This window comes from Drosophila sechellia, chromosome X (genome assembly GCF_004382195.2).
Source record: "Drosophila sechellia strain sech25 chromosome X, ASM438219v1, whole genome shotgun sequence".
NCBI classification, from domain to species: Eukaryota; Metazoa; Arthropoda; class Insecta; order Diptera; family Drosophilidae; genus Drosophila; species Drosophila sechellia.
In genome coordinates, this window is record NC_045954.1 from 3,575,692 (window position 1) to 3,597,779 (window position 22,088).

At 43.4% G+C, this 22,088-nt stretch overlaps 3 protein-coding genes across 4 annotated transcripts in view; all 3 read left to right on the top strand.

Annotated features, from left to right (window-relative positions):
• Nucleotides 1-2,488: 2,488 nt before the first annotated feature.
• On the top strand, nucleotides 2,489-4,861 carry LOC6612569 (hsc70-interacting protein 1). The gene is made up of 4 exons (XM_002037038.2): nucleotides 2,489-2,749; nucleotides 2,830-2,951; nucleotides 3,169-3,815; nucleotides 3,902-4,861. Exons 1-4 carry the CDS (start codon nucleotides 2,577-2,579, stop codon nucleotides 4,091-4,093), a joined length of 1,134 nt encoding a protein of 377 aa, XP_002037074.2. The 5' UTR covers nucleotides 2,489-2,576; the 3' UTR covers nucleotides 4,094-4,861.
• A 534-nt stretch (nucleotides 4,862-5,395) lies between these two features.
• LOC6612567 (putative uncharacterized protein DDB_G0288537) lies at nucleotides 5,396-14,395 on the top strand. Of its 2 annotated transcripts, none has more exons than XM_002037036.2 (5): nucleotides 5,396-7,048; nucleotides 7,548-7,646; nucleotides 12,666-12,837; nucleotides 12,898-13,363; nucleotides 13,445-14,395. In XM_002037036.2, the coding sequence occupies exons 1-5, from the start codon at nucleotides 5,856-5,858 to the stop codon at nucleotides 13,729-13,731; spliced, it is 2,217 nt and encodes a 738-aa protein (XP_002037072.2). In that variant the 5' UTR covers nucleotides 5,396-5,855; the 3' UTR covers nucleotides 13,732-14,395. The 2 variants fall into 2 exon arrangements, with proteins under 2 accessions (XP_002037072.2, XP_032580372.1); XM_032724481.1 differs by having other exon boundaries at nucleotides 7,551-7,646.
• Nucleotides 14,396-14,714: 319 nt separating this feature from the next.
• LOC6612562 overlaps nucleotides 14,715-22,088 on the top strand; it is a 44,907-nt gene continuing 37,533 nt past the window's right edge. The window contains exon 1 of the mRNA XM_032724479.1: nucleotides 14,715-15,278. The gene's annotated coding sequence lies outside the window, so the exon portion shown is untranslated. The remainder of the gene's footprint in view (nucleotides 15,279-22,088) is intronic.

Genomic DNA, 22,088 nt, shown 5'->3' on the forward strand with positions numbered 1-22,088 from the left:
ATATAGTCGTATCTGAACCACAAACGAATCCACAGATATAAAAACTGAAAAATTCATAGAATCAAACCATTTTTTATATGCCACAAAGAAAAGAAAATAAATAGAAATGCAAGAAAAATCGAGAAAATTCATGAGATCAGATCGGATCAGAAAAATCAACAGAAAATAAACCTATTTGAAGTAAAATACTTCTAAATACATAGTAAACTAATGTAATAGTTTTTATTAAAATTACACATATATGTATCGATATATATACATGTTTTTTTTTTTTAATTTTAATATTATAATTGTAATGCACTATGCGTAAATTGTATTAAATATTAATATTCAAGGCATATTAATAGAAATATATATACATATATAAAACCTGCAAAAAAACATGAACTACCAAGCTAAATGTTTCAATAATATATAGATCTATATGTATGTAAAACCGATATGAAATCTGCCTACAGCCAGACAAAAAAAACCTTGAAGAGAAAGATCAGAAGAGGAAAAGAAGAGTATGAGCGGGGAGTGAAAGATGCAAGATTCATCCAAAAGCGAAAAATATTTTTTTCTTAAGTCTACGCAAAACAAAATGAATGAAAAGTAACCCGAAATTAGTTTTTAGAGTATAAGTGAAAAAAATGGAAAATAACGCGATAGAAAGAAACAAAAATGGACGCAGATAAGGACGGAAAGCAGAACAAGAGTAAAAAAGCAGCGGCAACAACTCCCTAAAAATAGCAAAGAGCATTGTAAATATTTATATAAATAATTTATGCCTAATTAAAGTTTAAATTAATGAAGAAAACCAGCAAAAAAACATAAGAAACCAGAAGAACCATTTCAGATTTGTATGCAAATTTGTATATGTACGTACTTTCCTTTAATTTTAGCCAATCAGTTTGTAAGATTACAATTTTTTTTTGCATCTCTATAAAGAATAATGATATGAGGATAATGATTCCGATTTTTTTCCGTTTAATGTAACCGTTAGAAATAGCCCATAATGGTCGATATCTAAATGTGTGTGTATATCGATGTGATGTCATCGATTGTCGATAACGATTGGATGCGAGAGTGTGTTAATTTAATTTGATAAAAGATAAAGCAAAGCAAGGAATGTGAAGATAATGAAAGGAGATGCATAGAGGATGAGAGCGAATCTATCTATTATATAATTATGTATGCACATAATTAAAATGCACATCTTTAAATTATAAATTATACATATTTAAAAGGAAACTATTATTATTATTTTGATTACCATTACCATTATTTTTTATTATCACTTAACGGTTTCGGTTTGATCCACAGCGAAACCAACAACAACCAAGAAACAGAAACAACAAAAAGAGAAACAAAATAAACAAGCGAAATGTTTGATAAAAAAACCACGAGATGTTTTAATTTATTTGTCTTTAATTCTTCGATTTTATTGAGTTTTTCATAGAGAAAGTTGTCACACTCAAGAACACACACGCTAGCGTATAAAGCTAAACAAATTAATACCTACTAAGTGTTTAAATAGTACTAAACGAATCAAAATATAAATACTTAAAAAGAAAAAAAAACGAAAATAAAAATAAAAACAGCAGCAGAAAAAAACGATGAGACAGTTGAGGCAGACGAGAAAAACAAAACCCATTAAATTATTTGTTGAGTATTTTATTAAAAAATAATTACGATAATAATTAAAAAGTTTAAATTGAACGAATTGCAAAAAAAACTGAATATACATATATATATATATATGTGTATATATACATATATGTATGTATTATATATAAACAAATTATTTAATAGTTATGCTAAAAAATTATTTAAAGTGAACGGATATGAAAAATATTTGTATGCGAGCGAGCACGGAGAGAAGGGCACTCAGAATAGGCCATCGCCACCACCCACTCCCTTCCGATACCCGAACATCACCACCAGTTTTCACCATTTTCTGACCCCTTCAACCAGACACACACCAAACACAAGAAAAGGCGAAGAAAGCCGAAAAAGAACAATCCAAACACGAAATAGACGGCGACGACAGAGATAAGTGCGAAGAAGATACTAAATCAATAAGTAAACATAAAAATTAATTAATAAATTAATTCCATAACAAAATGAAAAAAGCTAAAAAAAAAACATCAAGAAAACAAAAGACAAAAGCAAACAAAAAACATGACGAAACATTGAAAATAAAAAAATACTAAAATGATTAACAGAAAACTGTTTTAATGTCAATGGGGGCACACATAAACTTCTTCAGCAATAGTTATAGACTTAAATGTGGCTCATGACATTCTCGGTCCTATGTGAATATGTATGTATATGTATATGTATTTAGTTTTGGGGTATGTGGCGGAAAATTGCTGTTATCTTTTTAAAAGTTGTCACATTTTCCAGCACTATCGTACGCACAAAATACTGAAAAATACAAGAGCGAAGCGATAAATACCGACTATTAATTCTCAGTACTTTTTCATGGTATTTATGCATGCCAATCGATAGGGCAGAGCAAAAGTGGACGTAAAGCTAAGCAAATATTGCAGGACACCAGATCTGAAAACATCGAGACAAAACGGAATTCAGTAATGGCTTTCACATTGGAAACCGGGGATCTGAAGAAGCTGAAGTACTTCATCGACTATGCGCTTGAGAATCCCACCTTCTTGAACATGCCGCAGCTGCAGTTCGTCAAAGATTTCGTGGAGAAGTTTGGTGGCACGGTGCCGCCTGGCCAATTCAACGGTGGCAGCGCCGGAGGGTAAGTTAACCGCACTATTTGACCAATTTTCAAAACAACACGATTGTATGGTTTGCTCATCCCGCGGCTTGTTTTTCCAGCAAGTGCCCATTCGGCGGCGATGCTGGTGCCAAGGCCAACGAGCCGGCCAATGCCTCCGTGGATAGCGAGGACGAAAAGTCCCTCTCCGATCCTGAGTCGGACGTGGAGCTGGACATGGAGGGTGAGTGTGCAAATTCTGCCGAGTCACGTGGTCATTGGGGGTCACAACCCTGGACTTTGATGCGTTACTGTCGCAGTGCTGGCAGTTGCTTTATCATATATTCTTTCGACACTGCAAATTTAGCGTTTACCCAAATTCAAATCCTGCAGTATTAATATATGTAATACGCCAATTAAAACTATGTATCTTCTATCCGTATTACTTCCGATGCCTTCAGGTGTGATCGAGGCGGACAGCGACCCCGCTCAACCCATGGGCAACTACAGCAAGAAGGCCACCGAAGAGGAGGTGGAGCAGGCGAGCGAGCTGCGCGCCCAGGCGGCCTCCGCCTACGGCGAGCAGAAGTTCGACGAGGCCATCGCCTTGTACACCAAGGCCATTGAACTGAGCCCGGGTAATGCCCTTTTCCACGCTAAGCGTGGTCAGGCATTCCTCAAGCTGAAGAAGCCGAATGCCTGCATTCGGGACTGCGACATGGCGCTGGAACTCAACTCGGATTTGGCGGCTGGCTACAAGTTCAGGGGACGCGCCCGTCGCCTCCTCGGAGATTTTGAGCTGGCTGCCCATGATTTGCGCCAAGCATGCAAGCTGGACTTCGACGAGGAGATAGACGAGTGGCTAAAGGAGGTCACTCCGAATGCCAAGAAAATCGAGCAGCATCGCGTGAAGCAGGAGCGTCGCCAGGCAGAGCGTAAGATCGAGGAACGCCAGCGGGATCAGAGGCGCGCCCGTAAGGAGCAAGAAAAGCACAATGCCAGCTCTGGTGGATCATCCGGAGAATTTTTCCCTGGGGCTCCTGGTAACGTAAATATATCTGATATACTGGGCGTCATGAAAGATCCCGAGGTGTCAGCCGCCATTCAGGTTCGTGAATACGACTTTTCTATTTCTATTGCAAATGCAGTAATGGGATTATTTATCAAATCGTTGTTATTTATTAACTTTCGTAGGACATTTTGTCAAATCCGGGTAACATCACGAAGTACGCGTCGAACCCGAAGATATACAACCTTATCAAGAAGATTGTGCCCGGTGGAGATGTGGGTGCTGCCTTTGGCCAAGCGGGTGAAAAAGCTGGAGAGCCGAGCGAGCCAAAGCCTAAAAAGGACTCCGCCGACTTCGTCGATGACGGTTTGGACTAAGGTTTAGAAATTTGGAAGTAGTAAGACTGAAACATGCGTCGATAAAAAGAAGTTAACAACCAATCACACGAAATCGAGCGAGATTACAAAACAGCAAAGAAAGAGAAAGAAACAGAGAGCGGGGAGGAAGATGGACTACACAAAACATAAAAGGGAAAGCGGCTGCCTTACACATTTTTGCAGCTGAGAAAAAACAAACAATGGAGAGAATTCAATTATTCAAAATACTACAAGCAGTCAGAAGAATAAGCAACATTTATTTAAATCGAGCAGAAAGAGATGTTGGAGATGCTTCTTCACATATTATTGATATTGAGCATACTGGCGGCCATTAAAATGGCAAATGAAACTATACAAAGGAGATAGAATATGCTTAAAAACTTTTCACATTTGCAGTTCACAGGGAAATCAGAAGATTGTCCTGTGACGAACAAAACATGAATGTGTTTAGACGTCAAGTCAGATTCAAGGGTGCCGATCGATCTAGTTGAACTAAAGCTCGAGAAACAACCAAAACAAAATAAAAAAACATATTCAATAATATTAGCCTTAATTACCGAGGACGAAGAAAGGGATAAAAGTAATCGCATCATTTTGTCAAACAAAATTGTACTGAGTAGGATTTAAATCATATTGTACTAAGCAAATGCATTTAGCCCCCCAACATGAAAGCAATCGCCCATTCACTCGTATTCAAAACTCATTCACACATACATTCATACACCAGTTATTAATGGAATTAAATAAACGAATCAACGAGAATCCGAATTGCTAATGTCCATATTTTAGGGTAAACGGTTTTACTTTGCAAAAAGTGTATTCCTTGATCTTTGCTTGTGTTTCTGGGTAAACGGGGAGATACCTTTGCTTTCTTTTCGAGCGGGTTGGACAGATGGAGCCCTAGTCCCTTAAACTAACTCACTTTATATGAAGGACATTGGGTACGCATGGTGTATGAAAGCGTCGATTAGACGCTTCAATGGCTGCACCCTGCACCCTGGATCCAGAACCTATCTACCGCACCCCGCCCATGTCAGCGCGAATTTGGCTAACGGACAGCTTGGTGCACATGTTCGATTATGGCCAAATCGAGCGACCAAGCAGAACCAGCGGCACATGACCTGGGCTCAGCGATGCCAAGTCCTGGGTGGTTGTACCCAGAGGTACTTGATTGCTTTTTAAACTCAGCTTGGTTCAGTGTACACGACGATTATTGAGAATCTATGATAGCTTTATTTGCTTTGATATATTTTACATCCCACAGTTATGTAAATATGTATTTATAAGCAGGTGATATGGTCGATACATATATCAACGAGTATGTCAAATATAATACAGCGAAGTTCTGCATAATTTTGTTGTACCTGCGCCATCACAGGTACGGCTCCTCTCTCCATCGACTGCAGACGTACCGCTTATGTGCTTGACTGGGTGTCCGGGGTGGTGGATGTGAATGTGGATGAGTGGCAGGAGGGCGCAGGCGCAGCTCAGAACAGCCAAGTTGGTCTGGACTCCTGGCGGCCCATCGCATTCCGTGGCCAGTCGCAGCGTGAGACGGTTAGCCAGTTAGCCAGTGCGGACCGACTAATTCCCAATTTCCGCTCTTGACTAAAGATTAGAAATAAAGAAAGAAATATCCTTCGTCCGTCCCCTAGACGAAGCAGGTCAATTTTTTTTCCGTGTTACTTGCTCTTTTTCGCCAAGTGTGAGTTGTGTGTTTTGGCTTGGCTTACGTGATTGAAATCGAGACAGCCCGGACATCATGATTGTCAACATGCCCGTCAATGGAACGGGCAGTGCATCCAGCCCCACATCGAATCCCAGCAGCAACAACAACAACAATAGCAGTACCACCAATCAAAATGATACGAACAGTAATCTTCCCGGTGATTACAACTTTCTTAAGCGCAAGTTCGACGATCAGGAGGATCTGGCTTTGGGCCACGACTACGAGCCCATCGGGCCGAATCCCTGGAAGAAGCGACACTTGGACTACGATGCCGGGGATCTGCACTTCCACCTGCAGCTGGAACAGCCACCTAGTAATCCGCCAACCAACGCTGCACCCGCCCAATCCTCGACGTCCTTCATCAACGATCTCTTTTCCTATGAGAGCAGTCTTCTGGTGCCCGCCGTCGCCTATTCGCACTGTCCACCATCGAGTGCTCCTTTGGATGACAATGGTGGTTGGACCGGTGGCGAGCTGCTGGAGCTGGATCATCGCTATAACTCCGGCCTGCAGGCGGAACTAGGACAATTGAATCCCACTTTGCCGCCGCCACCACCAACATCATCATCAGCTCAAAATGCATCCAATCATACGCACCAGTCAACACAACAGAATGCCAGTCCTGGACAGAACCCTCATCAGAATCAACATTTTCTGGTGCCGCAGAAGCAGCGGATACAGTCGGCGGGCCGACGCACCTCATCCGGTTCGGTTAGTGGGGCCAATGAAGCCACCGAGGCGGACTTCGAGGATAAGAACCTCTCGTGGCTGCTTAACTTTAAGTTCGACGAGTTCCCTCACCTATCGCCGCACAATCAGGTTCACGGACAGGCGGTCAATCTGCCGGAGGGCAGTGCTCCACCTCATCCACAATCGACGGCAGTGCCAATCGCCACGTCGCCCTGCAGTTCCACCTCGCCATCATCCGCCTCCGCCGCTTCGGCATCCGCATCCGCCACAAGCATAAATCAATCCCTCGGATCGGGTATGGTGGATCAACGGGCCAGATCGCCCAAGAGCTGCTCCAGTGCAGCGATCCCAGCGGCATTAGCAGGAGGAAGCAACGGCTCCGCTGGCGCTTCAGCAGCGGGGGGCGTGGTCGGCGTGGGCTCCACCAAGACTGGGCGCAAGTTCGAGGAGCTGGTGATGGAGGTCACCTCGGAGCTGGACGGTAACGACATGATAGTTGCCGAGCACGTTGTCGTCGAGGATACTTCGTCCAAGGCGTAAGTGTTGCAGAAATAAAACAATATGACAGTGTAAACTGCTAAATTCTATATTTCCTAATTCTTTTGAAACATCTATTTATATCCGTTGCTCATAGAGGAAAAGGGTATACTAGATTCGTTGAAAAGTATGTAACAGGCAAAAGCGTATAAAATATATATATATTTTGTTGATCATGATCAATTTTTAAATTTTTTCTCATTTTATTCCCCAATATCTATCGACATCCCAGAAAAATGATTACATTTTGCGTTTGCATTCACACTAGCTGAGTAACGGGTATCTGATAGTCGGTGAACTCGACTATAGCATTCTCTCTTTTGTTTTAATATATTTTCAATCTTTTTCTCTGATTTGTGCGTTCTCCATTTGCTTTCAATGTCGTCCTCCAATCGATGCCGCCAACGAACTTCCCCAACCACGCAATCGCCGATCCACCAAACCACCGAACCACCCACCAATGTGGCTGAAATCCAAAACCAACCACCGCAAAACAAGCAGGCCAAAGAAACCACCGTTCACCTACACGGAGCTCATCGAATACGCCCTCGAGGATAAGGGTGAGCTGACTGTGTCGGGCATATACCAATGGATATCGTAAGTACTGTCCCCCATCGAACCACCCACTGAATCAGCCACCACCGCCCACAGCCCATTCGGATGGACGCCATTTTGTGGAGTGCTAGCCATCCTGTTATTTTTGTTGATGGCAAAAAACACCAGCCAGGATGCAATTAAACAAATCTCAAGCATTTCGTCTTGGCCATTCCCGTTGGCCATTTGATTTCCTCGTTCGCTGGGTATTTCTTCTTAACATGTTTTCGTTCCTTGGTTGGTAACCAAACTTAAACAAAGTGCCACACACCGGCAAACAAACGATAGCGGCCACAATGAAAGTGCCAAAAGTTAGCAGCTCAAACAAATTTATGGGCTAGAAAATTGCATTTACCTTGCCTTCGCATAAGGTGAAAAACAAAAATGTTGTTAACCAAACTATTTGTGGGTTGTTCAACAAGTTGTTTATGCCAAACTGGTATTCCCTGGTATTATCAGCTAATACGGATGGCGACCCATTAATTTGGGCTTTAACTATGTGTCTGTAGGGATTGTATAGTGGCAATTGTTGAGTATACCGAATTCTTAGTTTTATGATGATAAGTGCTTAATACGGCTCATTCCGTATTAGTTAGGCATTCAATAGTATTCAAAACTAGTTAACCATTACCTACTTTTCGCAGAACGTCCAATTTTTTTCCCGTCATCTTTTTAAAATTTCCAAAACTCCATTCTGGCCACGTTAAGTTGGAAAATATCAATTCGTCGAGAATCGCTGACGAAGAAAACAATAAGTTTTAACACATTTTTCAAGGTTCATTAATTTGGCCCTTCGCCCCACTGCTCCCCACCTGTTTTTTGTTATTTCTTTCTTTTGTTGTCTTCGAATACCCGGAATCAGTGTAAATATTTGATGCCGCAGCCGCGAATGTTGCGTGTAAATATCCTATATAAATTTACATATAAAACCACCCCGCTCGGGCGGGGGAGGCAAATAATTTATGACATTTGCCCATCACCTGCGCACCTGCACTCCTCACCACCCCCCGCATTTAATGTAATGAATCGACAGTCCAAGAAGTTTCGGCTCAGTTCGAATGGGCGTGCAGTTTGGGTAACTTTTCATTAACCATTCACAAATTTACCTTGCGGCCCCCAGTTGGCTGGTGGGTTGGCAAACAGGGGGTTTTCGGCTTTGGGCTTTGGGTTTTTTCGATTTTGGTTTTGGGTTTTCGCAGGGTGGAGCAGGATGGGTTATTTCTCCTGTTTCATCGGGGCTCGAGTTCCAGGGCCGTGTCCTCGCGCAGTCAAGGCGAAAATGGCGCCTGCGCGGGCCTTTCAGCCATCAAAACCCACGTTTTCCAATGGCAATTTACGGAACTTTGCTTGCCCACGCGACCCGAATACCCTCCTTCCAATCCTTAATCGTTTCGCCCTGGCAATTGCCCATGAAATTTCCACTGCTCACAATAATTATTAATTGCGGGGGTTGGAGGTGCAAGTCGGGGTCCTTCCGGCTTTTCTACACCTTTTACATGCATCATTGCATCCCGGGGATCAGGTGTTTGACGTACCCATGCCCATGCCCATTCGCATTCCCATTACCATTCCCGTGCCTATGTTCATGTCCATGCCCAAATGCTAGAGAGCAATTACCTGGTCCGGGGTTCGGGTTAAGGGGTTAAGTGGGTTAAGCGGGGGTTGGTAACGCCGCCGCCCCTTCTTCCGGTCAATTTCAAATGCATATTGAGTGTTTATGGGATGCGGATCATGCTTGATCGGTCAGGACATGTGGCAGGATCCCTCACTCCCTTCGGCAACCGCAACTAGGATACCTATCAGAATTTATGGGTTACCCTTGCCTAGGCTGCCCGTCTGACATGTAAAATGTATTTCTCGAATTTACAATTCTTGCCCTAACACTGTTTTTCCGAGTTGTGTGTGTAGTAAACAGCAATCAGCTCTTCAGCTAAGATACATATGATATGTAAGATACATATGATTCATCCTAAGAATAGAAGGTCAAGGCTAGCTACGATTTCGTCCTTAACGAGTTCCGTTGTCAGTCAAGTCAAGATATAAGACCGAAATGTTCTCTTGCCACATGTTTCTTGGCTAACCCAACTGCCACCCAAGATCGAGTCCGATGTTCTTGGGATAACTTCGGCTTTCGATTTTCCAGCTTTTTCTGGGGTTGGGCGTGGCTGGCCACAGTTACGCCCGCCGAGAACCAAAGGAGAAAAAAAGCAACAAAAAAATTGGCAATTGCTATTAAAAAGTTTTTCATTTTGCACAGCCCGAAATGTGGCAACTTCTACTTTCGACTCTCCTCCTGGCCATAAATCCAGGCAATTTCTTTTATTGGCCGGGCAGAGCCAACGAGCCGCAACAATTTATGAACTGACTAGCGCAGTGCAATAAATACAGTGTGGGCCCCACCACCATTCAGATATATACTAAACTATAAATTCCCATATATATATATATATTTATATGTATACATATAAATACGGATCCGGGGCCAGAAGTAGTTGCCCAGTCTGGTAGCCTGGTCCTTGCTGCCATGTACAAAGAAAAATGAAGCGCCTGAATGTGTTTGAGGTGGCTTGCGTGCCTGGCACTTCCAGACACGGCCCGGCTCGGGCCGGCCCATTTGGGCCTTTGGGCCTCCAGGTCTTTAAGCCTCTCGTCTCTGGCCTCCAGAGCCTCCAGAGCCCCTAAGCCTCTAGAGCCTCCAGCCCCTGGGCCACCAACTAGTCCGAGCGACCATCGCAGCCTATCAAACCTCATCACGGCTCGGAATGGCTGCCTTGAAGGCGAGGCGATTTGAATGGGGCTGCTATTGGGTAGTCAATTACATAGCAGTTTTCATCAGGGCTGGACACCTGCTGGATACCAAAAACTTCATTTTAAATCTGAATTTCAGTTGCCTAACAGGCATAGTCGTGGCTTTTGAATAATCAAACACCGAAGTAGACATTTTTCGGATCTTTCAGCTATCCTATGAAGTGGCATAAGCTTAAGTTGTATTCTAGATGATTTAGTTATTATCAGCAGACCAAATGGATAAAAATTAGGACGGGCATTCCGTGTATTTCGACAATTTCACAGCAGAGCCAGCTAGCCCTCTCCATCGCTTATTCTTTTTGTAGTCGAGCCAAAGTCAGTCATTCAAATTCATTGACAACGATGACGACGCTGATAGCGGGTATTTGATTTTACCAAATGTAACAAAGCCACTCACTCAGGAACCCAGGAGGCAACCCGCCAAATGAAAGGTGGGTGGGTGCTTTGCTTTCTACCCCGTAAAATATCCCCTTCGAGTGGTGAACTCTACGTGCCTGAAGCCAAGTTGACAATTCGACAAGTGCGGCAGACAAAACATGATATACACACTTGTAGTTTTATACAATTGGCCTGTTCTGTCAGATACATACATATACACATATACTCGTCTATATACATACGTACTATATGCTATCGATTTGCTCGGTGCATGATTAAGACCAGACAGTCATGCAGCGCCCATAAACATAAACTATCCCATCCGGACTATCAATGGCTGACTTAATATTTTGAAATTTACAAGTGGGTGTGGTAAAAAGGATATGATGCATAATGCCAACTAGATTACGAATTGAAAAGGATGATTTCTTTCGAGCTAGACTTGTGTCCTGGGCGCATTTTTGGATCTTAGTTTTTAAGTCTTCATGCTACATTCATATGTCATCCAGAAGCATACCAGCTGAAAGCTGATAGTATATTTAGAAAGCCAACTCGTTTCAGGGGCTAAACCAGCCAAGTCACCAGCAAATGGAGTTGATTCCATTCATTGGGATATTAGATCCCAACTCCGGCGCGGGCAATTTCAAGTGCCATATCATGGGTTGATGCGTCATGACGGGCTGCGTGCCAAATCCCGGCAATAGTTCCCATATGTACCTGTATTCCGGGGGATTCAAAAGAGGGGGGATACACACATCGTAGTTATCAGGACATTGCCGAGAGGTCATTAAGGGGTTCGCTTTCAGGGAATGGGAATATGCCGTGGATTTTCATATTTTAGTTCATTTCAGTTCAGTTCATTAGTCCATTTATGAGTCGTCATTTCTCTCCCGAAAGTGGGAGGAAATCCGAAAAGGAAAATACGGAAAAGCGAAGGAATAGGTGGGTGATTTGGGGCCATCAAAGCCAAGCTCCCCATTTTCATGGTTCGCGTGCTGAAATTTTTTGGATTGCTTTCGAGCTGAAATGTGGGCGTAGAAAGTGGTGGAAAGAAAAATCCCCGGGGGCAGTGGCAGTTAACCAATGACATAGCCTGACCCATTCGGGGGTTGTTTTTCCTTCCCGGCGCGTGCCGCCCACCCACTCCAATTCGCTGTGTGTCGTAATTTGAAATACTTTCCATTTTGTTGTCCGCCAAAAGCCCCCAACCGAGCGCAAAGCCCACAGCCCAAAGCCCAGAACACAGCGGAGAATCCTGGCACGCGATGTCCTTTCCGGTCGTCGTTGTTTCCTCTTTACATCTGAAAAGTGGGTGTGGGTGGTGGATAGAGGTAGTGGGCTGATTGCGGCCTCTTCCACCTGCTAGACATGGGGCATACATACTTCAATCTTTATTTTTTTTTTACCACCCGAAATCGCTTGTTCGTGACTGACTGAGCAAGTAAAAACGAGCTAGAGAACCCAGGGAAAAAGAAAGAAACTACGCATAATTTGTGCCAGCGTCCGTCCCTGTCCATGTCCTTTTTTCGTTTTCCGTGTCCGTGTCCATGTTCATGTCCGTGTCCGTGTCCGTGTCCGTGTCTGTATACACCAGTCAGGCATTCTACGGACTAGTATGGGTCTGCCGCAGTGCTGTTCAATGACGTGTTTTCGTGAAAATTGCCTCGTTTCCGTTCCGGATTGGCTGGTCGAAATGGGGGCTGAAACTTTCATTGCAATTGGTCAAATGGCCAGTGGTGAGTGTCCGTGTCGGAGAACCAATCCTAAAAGAGATGATAAACATAGTTCTGTTCTGTTTAAGCCTGTCTCTAATTCCATGTTATCTCAACACTTTAGCGATCGTTTCCCCTACTACAAGTCGAATGATGATCGCTGGAAGAACTCCGTTCGACATAACCTATCGATTAACCCACATTTTCGGAAGGGAGTTAAAGCGCCCCAAGGAGCCGGTCACCTGTGGGCCATTTCCAGCGGAGATTCCGCCGAGAACGTTCTGGCCTGGGAGCATGTAAGTGGATATCCATCAGGCACCCGCATACAACTTCTATTAATCCCATTGCATTTGCAGAAGAAGCAGCGGCTAGATTTGTTCTTCAAAATGGAGTCGATTAACCGTGAGCGAATACAGCAGCATCAGCAACAGCAGCAACTGCAGCAGCATCAGCAGCAACACCAGCAGCACTCGCCGCAGCAGCAGCAACATCCGGCGGCACAGCAGCAACATATGCAGGCCAGTAGCTGCATGTACGATGAGGCGGCGGTGGCAGTTGCTACTCTCACCCAGGAAATGATGCAGACTAACAGCGGCGGTGGCAGCACTGAGGCAAGCCAGCAGCAGCATCACCACAACAGCCACCAGAATCACCAAAATCACAATCAACACCACCAAAGACTGCTGCCCTTCAACGATCTGTTGAGCGACGATGAGCTGCGAAAGACGGCAGGTCAAATACTGAATGGTATCCATCGCGAGGTGGAGGTACAGTCGGTCAACTCTATTATCAGCACCTACCACGATGTCCTGTTGGATAATGGTGAGTTAACACTAATCTTGTTCATACTGATCCCATGATTATTCAACGAACTCTTATCTTTTCTTTCCATCCTATTCAAAGACTATTTGAATCCCATACACAAGGACGTGGTGGTAACGGAAAGTGTCCTACGGCAGCAGCATGGCACCAACGTGGGCGGGGGCAGTAACAACCAAAGTAACCAAATGGGCGGCCATAGCCACATGGGTGGCGGCAACTCGCAGTACTACATCACCGAAATTGATCCCATGGAGCTCGGCATTCAGATGTCGCACCAAGTGGAGCCCTCCGAGGAGGAAGTACTCTTCAGCGACGAGTTCAACCTTAACTACTTTGGCTATAATCCGGGTAGCGATATCGTCGCTTGACCGCGCAGACAACAGACTCCAGTTTCAGCTCCTCCAGCTCCCGCTCAGCCAAGCAATTGAATTACCCATATATATATATGTGCATATATGCATACTTGTATATATATTGCTCGATCTTGCTCCATTCCATGACAACAATCGTAACTGTAGCCGATCTACTCATAAGCCAACTCTAAACAAATACTAGTCACACTTGAACAACACTTACATGTAACCACCTAAATCAAACCCTACTTACCGTTTACCATTTAGACCATATGTATAGTCTAGTCTTCAGTGTACCAAAAACACCCCTAATCCATATTTTTTTGTCTATACTTTAGTTAAATATTTAGCCGATAGGTAGCTTTCTAGCCCTAAGTACTTATTCGTTTATCTGCTCAAGTATCTATTTGCAGAGATTACATAAATAGATCTGGCTCCTTTTCGAATTTAGTTAAGTGTTTTTACATGTAGCTGAATATACATGAATACTACCAGGCAGAATGATATCCTCTCCACTCAGATGTTAACAAAAATTGGAGCTAAAGAGCAGTCGAAGTAGTACTAATCCTATGAGGTGGGGAAAGTGTTTATAGTTTCCCTTACCTAAATCCGTAGAACTAATGGCACCTAACTGGTTTTATTCATTATGGCAAAATATACCTTTTTTTTATTAAAACCATTTGAAAAACGACTTTTTCGGATTACAAATTGATATGCTATAAAGGTAGAAAACCACATTTGGGTACATTTTATTTACTTCCGCCGCCGAAAAAGTGTTTGGAGAACGGTTACACTATCAGCGGTAAAGTCTCCAAGTGGGTTTGAGCCTTGGCTAAAGAAAATGCCCGATCTCTCCGCTGGTGGAAGTCTTTACCGAATGCTCATTGCGTTTCTCCACCATCGCGATTCTCCACCATCTCGTTTCTCCACCATCGCTGATCTCCACTGCATTTTCAATCAGTCGTTCTTTACTCTCGAAACCGAACGGACGTACTGGTTTGCTGGCGGTTTGTTTTGATTCATAGCGGCTGCCCTGACTTTGTTTGCATTTGCTGAGGTGTCTTTGCATTTGCGTTTGCGCAGTTGGCACACAGTTGTGTTTTTGTTGACGTGCGCGTGTGTCTTTCATAGTTTGTTTGTCTTTGCGAGGCCAAACCACTAGTTGTTGGATGGCTTTTGCCTGTTTTGCCAAAAAACCAAACCGCGATTGCAAACCTGAATAATGAAGATGAAGATGAAAATAAATAGTGGCCGAGTTGAGTTTGTTTTTGTGTGTTTGCTGAGTTTTTTGAGTTTTTGTTCAAGTGAAAGCGTGTGAAAAGTGGCCAACTCTCGGGGCAAAGCCCTCTCGCACTCTCTTCTGGCTCTCTTTTGGCAAGGGAATATATAATATACAATAAACTCAAGACCAGACATCCACCGATATCCAGCGATATACATATCCTGCCTTGCGGCCAGCCGAAAACATCCGGTCAACATGCAACCGCAATTGTTGCATAGCCGCAGCCTCCGCCCTTCATTGCCACGATCTCCATCATCGTATTAGCCACAGGTGTAGCCAGGTAAGTGAAAACCTATACCTATACCAAATCGCCATAACCATGCCGGGCTATGACATCCAGCTAATCTGATTAGGTTTGGGGGGGAGTAGTTGATATCTGAGATTCGAGATTGGAGGTACTGTGCGCTGGGAATCCATCAATCATTCACTCAATCGCTGATCCGCCTGGGAAGTGATTTTCTACGGTTCGCCAGGGAAAAGAGAATCCCCAAGGAAAGAAAATGACTTCTAGAGAGGCGTCATTTGACCGGTGATCAGGGTTTCCCGTCAAAGGTGAAACAAATTTTACTCGATTTTCCGAATGCCATTGAAAACTTGCTTTTCGAACACCGGAGACCGAAACATTAAATATCGGTTTCCTTTAAAAGTATTTACATTATTAGCAATATCAATCATCGAGTTACTTTAGTTAGGCCGAATTTCGAAACCGATACTAAAGATCTTTTATGAAAACCTTCAGATGCACAAAAACCGAAAACAGATTCATGGCTTCTGAAGGTCTGTACACAGCGATTTTCTCCGCCAATTTTGCCGGGCTCTTTTTATTTTGGATTGTTCTAGTTTCACATTTTTGGCAAACGTTTTTTATAACGTTTGTTGCTCCGGCTTCTTTGGATGTCATTTCATTCGGAGACAAGTAGTTGGGACTTTCTGGGTCAGTATAGTATATGTACATGTATGTATGTACATTCGTGATGGTCGCGTTTTTTTATGTTTCAAGAGTAACTGATTGATGGCAAAGTTTTTGCTTGAGTTATCAAAGTTTTTGAATGTTTGCTAAAAAAAAATAGGTTTCGTACTAAACTAGTTTTTGGGAAAACCGGCCAACGCCAAAGTTTCCCACTTCGCATTTTTTTTCCTGTCCCCAATTGCGTAAAATTTGCGTGGCTGCCGCCTGGGATATTTTCTGAATCTGTTCGATTTTCACCTGCCTCGGCAACGCCGTCAGGTGCGTAGCTCCGATCAGGTAATCGATGCGTTCGTCCGCATTTGCAAAATGTTGTACCGTTAAGTGTTGTCGCCGCCAAAAGATATTTAATTGCCGCGGTAGTCGCCAAACCCGTAGTTTCGTGGGCTTTGGGGAGCTAAGGGGCATAGTCTGCGAGCTGCCGTGTAATTAAAAACCATCAGCGATCATCGTAGGTTGCCAACTTCTCATGGCAGAGCAAAAAGAACAAAAATCAAGTAAGATCGATATGGTCGAGTGCTTGGACTGTGGTGGATATACAGAAATAACTTTCTTAGGTATTTTTGTTTTTAATTTTTGAACGGAACTCTATTATATGTATATACATATTACATTTCTTATAAGGACTACAAACTTTCTACTGAATGAAAACTCATGCAAAAGTTTGTGGATAGTGCGAGTAAAGAAAAAATTCGTTCTGCAAAGAATTTGCCATAAACTATTTTGAATTGGAGCCACAAGTAAGACACATGCACACACAAACAAATGTCAATTTAGCAATTGTTCAAAGCAAATTGCGTGAGACTCAAACGACTTGAAGTCGAGGCGGTTGACCTAATGACAATTCATAGGAGTTGTGACCGAACCAGAACAATTTGTGTATTCGAAGAATTGCGAATTTTAAGGAATAGTAGTGCAAAGCCAAGAGGGAAACCCTAGAAATAAAAAGAGCAAATTAAGGGAGTCCAACAGAAGGAAGTTTTGAAAACTCTCAAAAATGATCTGCATTCCTGCCCTATAAACGGTCTAGTATAAAACACAAACAACATTCCACAGCATTACGATTATAAAGTGCAACAAGACTCCCCACATCATTCTCCCGTTTGGAAGTACACTGCAAAGTATTTTCTACCTAAAAATATCTAGTCATAAACTTCCACAATATATCTACATATATGCCGAAAGCTGATTCAATTTAGATATTTTCATGTAAAGTTATAAGCTGTTTATCAACTTTTGCTGCCCTACAAGTTCAATTCAAATGGTAGAGCGATCAAATGCTAGGCAAGCCAAAAATAAACGAAATCAGCACTTTTAGGGAACCCTTGTATGCTCAATTTCTTTTATTCCGTGGAGCGAAAGGGGTGGTGGTGGTCAATGGGCGGGGCACGTGCCTGGCTAGCTAGAAACGATCTGGATATTTGGGAGAAGGGACGCATCGTTGATGGTTCTGCCGGCCAGTGTAAACAATAAACAGATCTTTGATTGCCGCTGCAGATGTGCAGGGCATAGCGATTTATAAGAGAATACATATACATCGATAGCTGCGTGTGTGTATGTGAGGTGGGGGTAGGGTACACTTTTGTGTGTATCTACATATGTATGTGCTGGCATTACGCTAAGTACGCACAGCATGTACTTAGGAACTTGCGAGCTGGCCCCTCTAATGACCAGAATCAGGTTCGGAGTTCGCGGAGTTCACTTGCTCACCAGATTTGCTTAGTTTAAGATCTCATTTGGTTTGGCATGGGCATGGGAAGTTTGCCCGACTCCAACAGAGGGGTTCTGGGATTTAAGGCGGCTAAAGCTTTTCCAATAACTAACACGACAAAGGTAAAGTCAAGGTCCACATTCACATTTAAAATCGGGAGTTTCATCATATTGCTCTTATTCAAAATCGCCATTTAAATATATACATAGTTCAAAACTATGAAAAAACTTTCCTTTCGATGATTGGTGTTTCTTAGATGTATCTTTAAAGACACTACTTGTACTTGTGTATCTCATGGGTGCAAAGAGAAGACGGCGAAACGACAAAATTTTAATGGATTATCACAGTGACGGGCTGTGTGATGCGATGATGATGGTTATCGCGGAACGGGGCTGTCATTGAACCTGCTCCGTGGCTCCACGGTTCCGTCGCCAAGCATTGTCTTCCATTCGGATCTCCCATGGAATTGCCATATTATGGTTCTATCTATCTGTCTTTCTATCTATCCATCTGCGGATGGCGTTGCCATCGACCATTTGTCATCTAGTAGGCGTCGTATTCCGATTCGGAATCGGAATTAGAGTGAAGTGGCCTGGTGTGTTGTCTAAGGGTCGAACCCAACTCAAGACGCGTCGAGACTTTCCGACTATTCCATTTTTGGGTGCTTCTGCGCCGCCACACGACTCGTAATTATGTATGTTCGATCTGCGTTCCATGTTGCGTGTTGTGCTTCTTCTGCTTTTGCAGCGCTTTTTCGCTGGCGGCATTCAAATTTCAACATCCAACAACATCTCAACTAAAATGTGGACACGAAAGGAGTCGTTGAGGAGACCTTGCGTTTCCTTGCTGTTTTCACATATGGCATTTCTCTTAATCGAGTTTAAATTGGCGATTGAGTGATTGTACTGGATTTTAATTTCTGGCTATTGCGTCCTTTTGTAATGCGATCGCTGCACTTGTCCAGTGCCACTTGAGATGCATTTTCCGGAAAATGCGTTCAGCTCAAGTGGTTTGTAGTTGAACTTTCACATCGCATCGCATATAAATTCTCGAATGTTTTCCCATTTGAAGCGCCTTGAGCTGTGTGCGAGCTCCATGTGGAAGCGATCATTATTCCTATTATCATGCAAGGACTCTCAGTTGGAAGAATTGTCCGTCAGATGGCGCGGCGCGTCATTCTTATCAAAGGACCTAAAATGCGTAAAACTCCTTGATGAGGACATGCGATTTCTACTTCACACGCGACCGCTTTCACCCCAAGCCAAACCAGTGGGCCAACGTTAAGTGCGATCGGGTGGCCCAAACTTGTTCAGATCAATGGATCGGCGATCGACTTTTTCCCAAAACAAACACGCAACTTGTAGCGTTTTTGGGTTGTTTTTTTCTTTTTTTTTGTTTTAACAGCAACGACGCACTTGTATGCGTACGCAAAGGAAATCTCACATGTAGCATGACACGACTCTCCTCCTCTGTCGGGCCTGGCCTAAAAAAGAAACCCATTAAAAAATGTTAATTTCCAAAAAAAAAAAAACCATCGTCTACAGTGGGATGGAGAGCGAGAACGTTTGAGAACCGCACGTGGCTAGGAGCCACAAAATTTGTTTAAAAGACAACGTACGGTGTCTGTGTGTCTGTAAGTCGGCTTTTTAAGCTTTTTTTGCATATACTGGGGTGATTATGCGCGGCATTTGCATAACACACCCACTATCCAAAATCATCGGTCCATGCCTCTCAATAGATGAATTCTGTATCGCCGGATGGATCTTGTTAGGAGCACCTAGCTTGGATTTATGGCCAGTGCCATAATTAACTGGTCGAAGGTGTTGCTAATGACCAGTGCCAAACCGATTCACTAATGAGTCCTACATCTGATAGGCCTCCACAATGGCCAATTTGCATACCTCCATGATGATCGTAATGATGATGAGTATGGAAATTCCTGGGACACCCGAGATCCAAGATTCAAAATCCAAGATCCAAGATCGGAGATCCGAGATGACCGCTGTCATAACTGACAGCTGCGGTTGTGCCGCCACACACAAAGTTCCGATTCGCTACGTTTCCATTTGATTGGCTCCTCACGCCACAGTGGACACATACCGTAGATGGAAATGCTGAAAGCCTAGGCCTGCAGCTGAAGATGAATCCACCGAGATGGATCTCGCGACTCTCGGCCACTCTTTGTCGGCATGAAAGTCAAATGCCCGGCTGCGACGCAGTTCAAATCGCAAAACTATAAATTATGCTGTCAGTCACAATCAGCCATTGTCTTGGCAGTTCTCGATTTCGCGGTCGCCAACGGACAGTTTAGTTCACAGTGCCCACAGCCCCTTTTCACCCAACCCCGATCCTTGTCCACATGGAGCATTTATGTTGTAGACGCCCATTTTCTGGGCAGCAGACAGCCAGCCCGTTGAAGTTCGATTGAGCTCGCCTAACTTGGCCGTACTTTGATTCAGTGGAGCTTAGAGTCAGCGAAATAATACAATACTGTTTTTAATCAACGCTATTATTTAAATGCCAACAGGCTGTGCGTAATGTTTAATAAAGGCTCTCAGTGCGGCAGGTGCATGGGCGTTGTGTGGGTGGTGTTCCAATAGATAAACGCGTTATCTCAACGGTTACTATTGCGTGGGCGCCAGTTCCGAAAAAAAATGTTGGTGGCTTAGTTGTCAAATTAAAACGTTGAGAAGGCAGCAACAACACGTGGGCACATTTAGCTCCCACTTTCTTCATTTTTTTTTGGTATTTCTTAGTTAACAGCTGGTCAATTGAAGCCCCAAGATATATTTATATATATGGTTTGCCATGGTAGAGATGCTTGCTTTGAGCTCTCAGCTCCGGCACGTTCAGCCGTTTCATTCGCATTCGCATTCGCAGTGCAGTTGAGCAAAGTGAACTAAAGTCGAGTGGAGTCGATAAACAAAGGCAGGCGAAGTGAAGAAACTGCATCGATTTCTCAGGGTCGGAGACAAGCCACTGCTTGCCTGCTGTGGAAATTATGCCAACAGGTGCTCAACATTCTCGGCATAGTTTCTAGAGCAATTGGTCTCAATCATCGGGACGGGGCAAGAGAGACAACGGAGACAACATGGAGATGAGGCCCGGTCTCGGAGCAATTTGTCTTGCCAGCCAGGTGACTGTTGTCTACTTGATTGAGCTATTGTAATTGTCAGTGAAGCAGACTGGAGGTGGTTAAGAAATCCGGGGGAAATGCAGGGTCTAATGGAACCACTAGAATCTGTGGCAAAAAAAAAAGAAGAAAGTTCCCCCAATCCCAAGCTTCGAATCCGTCTCTCAGGTAGGCCACAAATTATAGTGATCCATTTTCGATGACTCTTCACATTTTGACCAAATATTCAAAAAATGGAATGGAAGGGAAAGAAATTATGATTGAGCTTTTAGTTAATAAATTTCCATAAATTTATAAAACCAAAACCAAAGTACAGAATACGCATTGATATTTGGTTTAACCAGAACTGCCATTGAAGCTCTTACCAAACCCATTTTTATTCAAACCAATTCATTTAGTTTCAATTGTATTGTGGCCAGCAAGCCACTTGGTCTATTATCTGCCACGGTGTGATTTGCATTATGTCACGTTTTCCCGGCGAGGTCAGACCACTTCCACTATCCACTATCCACCGTTTACAGAGTATGACTATCCTTTGGCCAGTGCCCACTTATGACTAATGGACCGATCTGGTGGCGCCAGCATGGGCTAAGACTTGGCTAAGATATGGGTAAGACTCGGGCCAAGACGGAAGACAACAAGATAATGAGTGGCCCATTAGTCCCAAGTCTGCGTAATTGTCGCGAAAACTCGAGTGCGTGACCGACCAAATGAAGGGAATGTATATATGGTATATGGTCCTAAATGTGTGTGGTCCAGTGTATTTTTTAAGCTCAAAGCTTGAATAAATTTCACTAATACTACATCAGTTTGCAAAGTTTTGGTAATAAGCGAGAGAAAACTCATAAAACAGTTAACAATTAACCATTGCGTGAGCTGCATTGCTTCTGTTTTCTCAGCTTCACTTGCAATTTATCAAAAATTTCTTAATTATCTTAAAACAAAAGGAGCAGTGGAAAATTATAAAGTTTATCCGCACTTTTGATGTTGCATGGCCCAATAATAGATACGAAAATTGAATTGACAGCGAGACGATGTCGAATGTTGATTGGCCGTTGTTGCTGCCACAAATTGTTGCATTTCACGCAAGAGCAATTGAAAAATGCCGCTGCCCCCCTCCCCTTCCCCATGACGACGTTTTTCTCTTCTTTTTATTTTTTTTTTTTTGGATTTCCCAACCAACTCGATTAATATGCAAAACGGTTTTGGTTGCAGGTGCAACTGCAGCTCGGGAAGATTATGCTAATTAGGGTGCAGCGGATCGGGGAAGGTGAGTTGC

What these genes read in the sequence shown, in the direction of transcription:
- LOC6612569 (XM_002037038.2), top strand. Translation starts at nt 2,577, where the DNA reads ATGGCTTTCACATTGGAAACCGGGGATCTGAAGAAGCTGAAGTACTTC. An exon ending in AACGGTGGCAGCGCCGGAGG is followed by an intron (nt 2,750 to 2,829) that starts GTAAGTTAACCG and finishes TTGTTTTTCCAG; the next exon opens with CAAGTGCCCATTCGGCGGCG. An exon ending in CGTGGAGCTGGACATGGAGG is followed by an intron (nt 2,952 to 3,168) that starts GTGAGTGTGCAA and finishes CGATGCCTTCAG; the next exon opens with GTGTGATCGAGGCGGACAGC.
- LOC6612567 (XM_002037036.2), top strand. Translation starts at nt 5,856, where the DNA reads ATGATTGTCAACATGCCCGTCAATGGAACGGGCAGTGCATCCAGCCCC. An exon ending in GGCATATACCAATGGATATC is followed by an intron (nt 7,647 to 12,665) that starts GTAAGTACTGTC and finishes TCAACACTTTAG; the next exon opens with CGATCGTTTCCCCTACTACA. An exon ending in CGATGTCCTGTTGGATAATG is followed by an intron (nt 13,364 to 13,444) that starts GTGAGTTAACAC and finishes TCCTATTCAAAG; the next exon opens with ACTATTTGAATCCCATACAC.